Source organism: Heteronotia binoei, chromosome 4 (assembly GCF_032191835.1).
Source record: "Heteronotia binoei isolate CCM8104 ecotype False Entrance Well chromosome 4, APGP_CSIRO_Hbin_v1, whole genome shotgun sequence".
NCBI lineage: Eukaryota > Metazoa > Chordata > Lepidosauria > Squamata > Gekkonidae > Heteronotia > Heteronotia binoei.
This window is the reverse complement of record NC_083226.1, coordinates 184,168,765-184,178,818: the sequence shown is the minus strand read 5'-3', so window position 1 is coordinate 184,178,818 and position 10,054 is coordinate 184,168,765. Positions and strand designations below refer to the sequence as shown.

The following is a 10,054-nucleotide window of genomic DNA, read 5'->3' as shown; positions in this document are numbered from 1 at the left end:
AATAGGATAGAATGGCGGGATCAGGCCTCCGCTGCGGCCCACCTCTAGAGGAGGGGATTTAAACTTTAACCCCCTTCTCTGGTGTCACCCTGAGGCTCCCGATCCCTCCGTTTTATTCTGTGGGCTCTTAGGATAGAAGGGAGGGGGGGGGGGTGCAAGCAGTAAGTTTTGGCAAGGGTGCAAAAGGCTCTAGGACTGGATTTTCACGCGCACAGTCCAATGGCCTCTTGCTGGGCCAGGGAGCGCTCCAGCAGCACAGCACACCTCTCCAAGGGAAGGGAAGGCTGTCCTGAAATCTCGTCTTCTTGGGGTGTCTGGAAGTGATTTTTTAGGAGACCACTGGACTGCCAGGGTTGGTGGGCGCACTGCAGGGCCTCAGGTCACCACGGGCAGGGAGGGGGGGGGCTTTGCTGGCCCTAACAAAACAGCCCAGGAGGGGATCCCAGCAGTCTCTTACAGTGGGCACGCCTAGGAGGGATTGCCCTGTGTGGTCGCTTTTTTGGTAGGGCTGGGAAAGGCCGCCAGCCCGCCCCTTCTGGACGGGGATCCCTCCAGCGCTGCCCATGGAGGGCAACCCACGGCTCTCCTCTAATCTCACCTTTCAGGTGCTGCTTATGTAAAGGTGGGGGGAGGGTTATTTCACCCTTAAAGCATGAGATTTCAGGAGACAACTGGAGTGCCGTGGGTGGGGGCGCTTTTAGCACAGCCAGGAGCCTTCCTGAACATATATATGAACATAGGAAGCTGCCTTCTTCTGGGTCCATCAAAGTCAGTATTGTCTACTCAGACTGGCAGCGGCTCTCCAGGGTCCCAAGGGAGGTTTTTCACGCCTACTTGCCTGGACCCTTTTTAGTGGGAGATGCCGGGGATTGAACCTGGGACCTTCTGCTTACCAAGCAGATGCTCTACCACTGAGCCACCGTGCCTCCTGGGAGATCCTACTCGCCAACCCCTGAAGGGAGGAACACCCGCCCCGTAGGCCGGCTGCCACCCCCTCCTTCCAATGCGGCGCCCGCCCACCCGAGAACTGAGCCCAGAGGAGGAGGCCCAGGAGAAGACGGGGCGGCCCGACAGGGTGGAAGGGAGTCAGCAGCCCCATCCTGCCAGGTGCCCCCCTGGCTTTCTGCCAGATCGAGCCCAGCGGCACTTGGCTGGCTCCGATCCCCGGGTTTGTGCTGCCACTGCCCCGCCAAGAGATGGCGCCGCTTGTCCTGCTCAGTGGAGCAAGCAAAGACCTCCAACTGGGCGCTGATTCTGCTACGGCGTTTGGGGGGGCCCTTCCGCCGCCTCTCTCCCTGCAACAGCCCTGCAAGGCAGGCCAGGCTGAGAAGCATGGCAGGCCCCCCAGTGCTGCTTCAGGAGGACGAAGCCGGTGTTGTGTATGTGGACTCTAGTGAGAACTGAATGGGGTGTTCCTGCCTGGCTCATTGGAGCCAGATGACCATAGCTTGGGAATTTGGGAACAATCTAATCCCTGCTGCCCTGCTCCAATCACAGGCCCCCTGCTGGTTCGAATGGATCAATAGAGTGCTTGTGCGGGAACCCTGATATGATCATAGAAACATAGAGTTGGAAGGGACCTCCAGGGTCATCTAGTCCAACTCCCTGCACAATGCAGGAAACTCACAAACACCTCCCCCCTAAATTCACAGGATCTTCATTGCTGTCAGGTGGCAATCTAGCCTCTGTTTGAAAACCTCCAAAGAAGGAGAGCCCACCACCTCCCGAGAACATAAGAACATAAGAGAAGCCATGTTGGATCAGGCCAATGGCCCATCCAGTCCAACACTCTGTGTCGCACAGTGGCAAAAACCCCTGTTCCACTGAGGAACCGCTCTAACGGTCAGGAAGTTCTTCCTAATGTTGAGACAGAAACTCTTTTGATCTAATTTCAACCCATTGGTTCTTGTCTGACCTTCCGGGGCCACAGAAAACAATTCTACACCATCGTCTATATGACAGCCCTTCCAAGTCCTTGAAGATGGTGATCATATCACCTCTCAGCCACCTCCTCTCCAGGCTAAACATCCCCAGCTCCTTCAACCTTTCCTCATAGGACTTGGTCTCCAGACCCATCACCATCTTTGTCGCCCTCCTCTAGACCCGTTCCAGCTTGTCTACATCCTTCTTAAAATGTGGTGCAAAAGCTGCCTTCTTCTACTGAACCAGACAACCCCACTCTGTCCCTTCAGGTCAGGCCTGCCTCTATTCAGACTGGCAGTGTCTCAGCCCAGGGCTTTCCCATTACCCCGAACCCCCCACCCCACCCCCACCATCAGGTCCTTTTCTACTGGGAATTTCATGCAGAAGGAGCATTAGATGCTGGCTCCGTTACAGCGATTCTTCAGTGGAACAGGCTTCCTCCTCGGGAGGTGGTGGGCTCTCCTTCCTTGGGGGTTTTTAAACCAGGCTAGATGGCCACCTGACAGCAATGAGGATCCTGTGAATTTAGGGGGAGGTGTTTGTGAGTTTCCTGCATCGTGCAGGGGGTTGGACTAGATGACCCTGGAGGGCCCTTCCAACTCTATGATTCTATGAAAGATCCAGGCGGGCAGCCGTGTTGGTCTGAAGCCGTAGAAGAAGAAGAAGAAAAATGGCAGATTTATACTCCACCCTCCTCTCTGAATCAGAGACTCAGAGCAGCTTACAGTCTCCTATAATTTCTCCCCCCACAACAGACACTCTGTGAGGTGGGTGGGGCTGAGAGGGCTCTCACAGCAGCTGCCCTTTCAAGGACAACCTCTGCCAGAGCTATGGCTAACTCAAGGCCATTTCAGCAGGTGGAGGAGTGGGGAATGAAGCCGGGTTCTCCCAGATAAGAGTCCATGCACTCAACCACGACACCAAACTGGCTCTCCCGTAGAACAAAGCAGGAGTCCAGTGGCACCTTGAAGACCGGCGTTTTATTTAGAATGGAAGTTTTCGTGTGCTAGAAGCACACCTCTTCAGACGAGGAATGAGGTGCAGTGAGCAGAGCTACATAGAGCTGGTGGGGTTTAGAATGCAAAGTGGTATCAAGTGAAAATCCAATAGCAGAATTGTAAAATTAACACATTCAGAAAACCTTTGATCCCATGCTAATGCAATCCAGAATAAAGGGTCATGGGGAGGGGGGCAGGAGTGTCCTTGGACTCCTGCTTTGTTCTACTGGGAATTCCAGGAATTGAACCCGGGGACCTTCTGTGTGCCAAGCGGATGCTCTACTGCTCAGCCCCTCCCCAGTAATGCATGAACTCGTGAAGTTGCCTTATGTTGCCTCAGCCCCTCTGGCTTCATATCTTCTACTCAGACTCACTGTAAATGTTTCAAGGGGGGGGGGGTCAAAGTCCAATGACTGAGGCATATATGGTAGCAGTTTTTCTGGCATTTGGCGTGAAAGCGGGCACTTCCAGTGATGAGCCAGAAAGCGAGGCTCTGGTCTAGGTGGCAAGATACCACTTCTTCCGCAAAGTGTGCTGGCACCCTGCCCTGTGGGAGTTGCCAACCTCCAGGTGGGGCCTGGAGATATCCCGGAATTGCAAGTGATATCCAGGCCACAGAGATCCGTTCCCTGGGGGGAAATGGCTGCTTTGGAGGGGGAGGGAACTCTCTGGCATTAGACCCCACTGAGGTTCCTCCCTGCTCTCCCCAAATCTCGAGGAATTTCCCAACACAGAGGAGGCAACCCTATCTTCCAGCCAGCCTCATAATTTTACAAACGATCTACGACCTTACTTTAGAGCAAAGGGACCTTTCACATCACTTGGGCGTGGGGGGGGGAGTGGCACTAGGAGAGAAGCACTAGCAGCCTCTCTGGGGGTGGGAGTAGAGATGGGAGGCCGGGGAAACAGAGGTGAAGATGTTGGCGGGACACACGGGGGGGGGGGGCAGGAGTTGTTCTTGAAAAGGCAGCTGCTGTGAGAGCCCTTTCAGCCCCACCCACCTCACAGCTTGTCTATTGTGGGGGGAGAAGATAAAGGAAGGAGATTATAAACCGCTGTGAGTCTCTGATTCAGAGAGAAGGGAGGGGTATAAATCTGCAATTCTTCTTCTTCTTAAACATAAGAACATAAGAGAAGCCCTGTTGGATCAGGCTGATGGCCCATCCAGTCCAACACTCTGTGTCACACAGTGGCCAAAAAAACCACCCCAAGTGTCATCAGGAGGTCCCTCTTCTTCCTTTTCGTCTGCCGCTCAATCAACCAAGGGTCTCCCCGCCGCCCCCCCCCCCCACACCTTCCACTCTCTGACGGCAGCTTGAGGGGCCCAACAAGCTGCTTTGCCACCCATGTGCTAGAGGAGGAAGTTTGCAAGATTCTGCATGGGATAGAGAAGGTGGAAAAAGAAGAACTTTCCTCCCTTTCTCACAATACAAGAACTGATGGACATTCAATTGAATTGCTGAGTAGTCGGGTGAGAACGGATAAAAGGAAGTCCTTCACCCAAAGGGTGATTAAGACGTGGAATTCACGGCCACAGGAGGTGGCGGCAGCTGCAAGCATAGCCAGCTTCAAGAGAGGGCTGGATAAACATCTGGAGCATAGGTCCATCTGGCTCTTAGCCAAAGGGTATAAATGGAACTCTGTCTGGGGCAGTGATGCTCTGTATTCTGGGTGCTTGGGGGGGGGGGGAAAGTGGGAGGGCTTCTAGTGTCCTGGCCCCACTGGTGGACCTCCTGATGGCACTTGGGGGTTTTTGGCCATTGTGTGACACAGTGTGTTGGACTGGATCGGCCAGTTGTCCTGATCCAACTCTTATGTTCTTCTGTCTGGGGCAGTGATGCTCTGTATTCTGGGTGCTTGATGTGGGGGGGAAATAGTGGGAGGGCTTCTAGTTTCCTGGAGGGCCCCTGGGTTTTGGCCACTGTGTGGCACAGAGTGTTGGACTGCATGGGCCATTGGGCTGATCCAACAGGGCTTCCCTTATGTTCTTCTGTCTGGGGCAGTGATGCTCTGTATTCTTGGTGCTGGGGCGGGGGGCAACAGGGCTTCTCTTAGGTCCTTCCCCTGACCGGGCTGAGGGCTGCAGCAGCAGCAGCATCCAGCCACTGTCCATCTGCCCCTTCCTGCCCTGCAGCCTCCCCAGATCTGGCGCAGAAGAGCCACAAAGCCCTGAGCAGCAGCCGGAGCTCCTCTCGGCGCAGGAGACGGCGGGGCGCCCCTTGCCTCCCTCTGCAGCGCCGAGAGGGTTAAAGCCAGCGAGTGGGCGGCTGGAGCGGCCGCGGGAGGACCGGGAAGGCGGGGAGGGGGCGGAGAAGGCTCTGCAGCCCGCGGAAGAGGAGCGGGAAGCCGCGGAGGTGGGTGGTCCTCCCGGGGGAGAGCTGGAGACCCCCCTGGAGGTTGGCAACCCCAGCAGGCAGCAGCAGCCAGAGGGTATCGGGCAGGGGGCCTCGGAGGGGAGGCCCAGGCTGGCAGCTGCAGGGAGCGGTTGCCAGCTCCCGGGCGGGCGGGAAGTCCCTGGGCATTGGGGGAGGGGGTGCATGGCGGCGAGGGCCAGCTGGGGGGGGAACCCGGGACGGGGACAGCCACCCCTCTCCCTCCCTCCCTCCCTCCCTCCCTCCCTCCGGGGCTTCCCCCCCAGAAAACTGGCCTCTGCCGGCGAGAGGTGGGTGGTCACCCCGGGGGGAGAGCTGGAGACCCCCCTGGAGGTTGGCAACCCCGTTTGCAGGGGGGCGGGGGAGGGGGGGAGTCTGGAGGGAAGCGCCTCCCTGGCCACACCTCGGCTCTGTCTGCAGCTAGAGACAAAGGGGCAGCTTGAGCTGGAGACAAAAGGGGCTCAGTTTGGGGCCCCACATTTGAAGAAGGGGCCAGACCAGCTGGAAGGGCCCAGGGGAGGGCGACGAAGATGGTGAGGGGTCTGGAGACCCAGTCCTAGGAGGAAAGGTTGAAGGAGCTGGGCATGTTTAGCCTGCAGAGGAGGCGGCTGAGAGGTGATAGGATCACCATCTTCAAGGACTTGAAGGGCTGTCGTTTAGAGGATGGGGTGGAATTGTTTTCTGTGGCCCTGGAAGGTCGAACCAGAACCAATGAGTTGAAATTAAATCAAAACAGTTTCCGGCTCAACATTTGGAAGAACTTCCTGACCGTTAGACCAGTTCCTCAGTGGAAGAGGCTTCCTCCTGGGGAGGTGGTGGGCTCTCCTTCCTTGGAGATTTTTAAGCAGAGGCTAGATGGCCATCTGACAGCAATGAGGATCCTGTGAATTTAGCGAGAGAGATTCGTGAGTTTCCTGCATTGTGCAGGGGGTTGGACTAGATGGAGGTCCCTTCCAACTCTATGGTTCTATGATATGATCACCATCTTCTAGTACTTGAACGGCTGTCATTTAGAGGATTGTGTGGACTTGTTTTCTGTGGTCTCAGAAGGTTGGACCAGAACCAACGGGTTGAAATTAAAAGAATTTCCGGCTCAACATTAGGAAGAACTTCCTGACCTTTAAAGCGGTTCCTAAAATGGAACAGGCTTCCTCTGTAGGGGGTGGGCTCTCCTTCCTTGGTGTTTTTTCAACAGAGGCTAGATGGCCATCTGACAGCAATGAAGATCCTGTGAATTTAGGGGGAGGTTTTTTTGAGTTTCCTGCATTGTGCAGGCTTGGACTAGAATGTTCCTGGAGGTCCCTTCCAACTCTTCTATGATTCTAACAGGCTTCCTCCTCGGGAGGTGGTGGGCTCTCCTTCCTTGGTGGTTTTGAAATAGAGGCTAGATGGCCACCTGACAGCAATGAAGATCCTGTGAATTTAGGGAGAGGAATTCGTGTTTCCTGCATTGTGCAGGAGGTTGGACTAGATGACCCTGGAGGTCCCTTCCAAGTTTAATGCAGAAAGGAGGCCCAAAAGGGATCTAATGGGATGACTCATTCATGCTGATTGGCTAGCCGGAATGCCAAGCACTTTGGCTTCCCCTGCAGTGGAGAATGCAGTGCTGTATCTCCATTCGCTTGACTTTCCCTGTAACTGTCTGTGACTTTGCTTTACTCCAGAGAGATGCCGCTCTTCATACCCAAGGGACTACAGGCATCATGACCCAGTCAGAGGAGACCTGAGAGAAGGGGAAAGAGATGGAAGAGCAGAACCCAGAAGGACCTGGGACTGGCAAGGCAGCAACTGAAAGCCTCCATCCCACCCAATTATCCATGATGCCAATTATCCATGATCAGCTCACTGCCATCTCAGATGTAGATTGCAGACGCTTCCGGCAATTCCACTACCGGGAGGCCGATGGGCCCCGAGGGGTCTGCAGCCAGCTCCATGGACTTTGCAGCCAGTGGATGAGGACGGAGAGGCACACCAAGAAGGAGATTCTGGACCTGGTGATCCTGGAGCAGTTCCTGGCCATTCTGCCCCAGGCAATGAAGAGCTGGGTCAGGGAATGTGGGCCAGAGACCAGTTCCCAGGCGGTGGCCCTGGCCGAAGGTTTCCTCCTGAGTCAGGCAGAGGAGAAGAGGCAGGCAGAACAGGTGAGGGGACTCCATCCAGGTATGTCCAATTCAAGCAATCATATCTGGCCTTCTCCCAAAGGTTCCCTGCCAGACATCTGTCCAAGTGCTAATCTTCCACATGGGAGATTAAACAGGCTCTTTCACAGACTCTTCTACTAGAGAATTTCTGATCCCTCCAGATAACTGACCAGATCTGCTGATGGGAGGGTGCAGAGTCTGGGAGTGGGGCAAGATCTCTTCCTTGGTCTCTCTTCCATTCCATCTCTTACCCCTCTCCCTCGCTGCTCTTTCAGATGTGGGCACCATCCGTGAAGACAGAAGCTGCAGTTCCTGAGGCAGAAGGAGCTTCTTTGGAGCAAGGGCAGAGGGCACAGGCCACGGAGCAGGCCCAAGATGCCCTCTGCTGTGGTAAAGACCTGTCGTGGCTGGGTGCAACCGTGGCACACTGTGGATTTGATGGGGAGAAACTAGTTGGGGGTGAGGAAGAGAATTAAAATCCTTCTTCAAGCAACACAGAGTTAATTTGTGGCACTCCATGTCCACTCACTGTGATGCCTCTAAAAGGAGATCACGCAAATTCATGGTGATTCCTCCTATTCATTTAAATATTCATATCTCACCTTCCTTCCAGAAGAGAAACTCAAGGTGACTTTACTTATTTATTTATTCTGTTCGATTTTTAGCCCGCCCTTCTTGTAGGACAGGTGCAGAGTGGGTTACATCGTAAAAACAGCCAAAAATTAAAGTCAGTTAAAAGATATATAAAATATCCAAAATTTTAGTTTGGTGTAGTGTTAAGTGTGCCGACTCTTATCTGGGAGAACCGGGTTTGATTCCCCACTCCTCCGCTTGCGGCTGCTGGAATGGCCTTGGGTCAGCCATAGTGGTTAAGTGCACAGACTCTTATCTGGGAGAACCAGGTTTGATTCCCCACTCCTCCACTTGCACCTGCTAGAATGGCCTTGGGTCAGCCATAGTGGTTAAGTGCACAGACCTATGGGGCTCATACAGGGAGAGGCGATCTCGAAGGTATGCTAGCCCCTTTAAAGAGAAAAGGCAGATAAACCTGGGGAGAGCCATTCCACTCAGTTAATCAAGGGAGCCCCCATTTTCTGGAGCACCAGAGCTCTGAAAACCAGATTCCGGGGTCCGATAATAATGGGGGAATGTGGCTTCTGAGCCCGAACTTAAAAAGGGCATCTGACAGCCTGCTGTGGGAAACAGGAAGCTAAACGAGGGAAGGGGATGGTCTGCTCCCCGCAGCAGTTGTTTTTTAGGAGGGGGGGCTTGGGGCAGGTGTGATGTCACGTTTATGTTACATCTGGTTGAAAGCCTGGTTGTAATATGAGCATGCCAAAAGACACTCTGAAAACTTATTCCTGTTACTCTCAAGTTTCCAGATGTACTCAAGTCACATTTGGGTTGAATTTATTTGATTTGATTTAAATCCCGCCCTCACCGCCGAAGCAGGCTCAGGGCGGCTGACAGCAACAAATGAAAACAATCCATTTAAAAACAGCATGACATTAATAAGACCATTTAGATTATTAAAACAATCTGGTGCTGATATAAGTTGTAGTTGTTTCGCTTCCGATGCCTTCAGTATTCTTACATTTGCTCCCGCAATATGATAACTCTAGATCAGTTAAAGGCTAGCTGGAAGAGTGTGTTTTTACAGGCCTTGCAGAACTGGGCGAGGTCCCACAAGGCCCTTGTGTCCTCCGGTAGCTGGTTCCACCAGTAGGGGGCTGCTACTGAGAAGGCCCTCTCTCTGGTAGATTGAGAATGTGATGGTAACATGTCATGCAACGGCAATTCAACATCCCCCACCCCCTTAACTCCTCCCAGGCCAGCCCCACATCTCATAAAGGTTTGAAATATTTTGGCAGCATTTCAAATCCCCAAAGCTCATAGATCATAGAATAATAGAGTTAGAAGGGACCTCTAGGGTCATCTAGTCAGACCCCCTGCACAATGCAGGAAACTCACAAACACCTCCCCCTAAATTCACAGGATCTTTATTGCTGTCAGATGGCCATCTAGCCCCTGTTTAACAACCTCCAAGGAAGGAGAGCCCACCACCTCCCGAGGAGGAAGCCTGTTCCACTGAGGAACTGCTCTAATGCTCAGGAATCATAGAATAAGAGTTAGAAGGGACCTCTAGGGTCATCTAGTCGAACCCCCTGCACAATGCAGGAAACTCACAAACACCTCCCCCTAAATTCACAGGATCTTCATTGCTGTCAGATGTCCATCTAGTCTCTGTTTAAAAATCTCCAAGGAAGGAGAGCCCACCACCTCCCAAGTAGGAAGCCTGTTCCACTGAGGAATCGCTCTAACTCGCTCTAGGTCCCTGATACTTCTCTTCTGCCTCTCCCATAATGTAGTAAAAAGTGTTAAGAATTTGCTCAGGGAAGGTTTCAGCCTCCTGGGGAGGGGGGGAAGTGTGTGCAGAAGGGAAGAAACAAGCAAACACTCTTCCTTCTTCCTTTATCTCAGTAACAAGCAGTGAAGAGATGCTGCTGAGTGTTCCTCTTTTCAGAGATGTGAAAACGACTGCTGCAGCTCCAGTCCAGGTAGGGGAGCTGAGCAGGGAGGGGGGACAGCCTAGGTCCCTCTTCCTTTCGGGGGGGGGGGG

At 53.7% G+C, this 10,054-nt stretch overlaps 1 protein-coding gene across 1 annotated transcript; it reads left to right on the top strand.

Moving 5' to 3' along the window:
* Positions 1–7,113: 7,113 nt before the first annotated feature.
* LOC132570193 (zinc finger protein 24-like) lies at positions 7,114–7,910 on the top strand. Its single transcript, XM_060236625.1, has 2 exons — positions 7,114–7,434; positions 7,710–7,910. The coding sequence occupies exons 1-2, from the start codon at positions 7,114–7,116 to the stop codon at positions 7,908–7,910; spliced, it is 522 nt and encodes a 173-aa protein (XP_060092608.1).
* The last annotated feature ends 2,144 nt before the right edge of the window (positions 7,911–10,054 follow it).

Excerpts from the sequence above, each read along its gene's own strand:
- LOC132570193 (XM_060236625.1), top strand. The coding sequence starts at position 7,114 with ATGCCAATTATCCATGATCAGCTCACTGCCATCTCAGATGTAGATTGC. Across the intron at positions 7,435-7,709 it reads AGAAGAGGCAGGCAGAACAG|ATGTGGGCACCATCCGTGAA; the intron begins GTGAGGGGACTC and ends CTGCTCTTTCAG.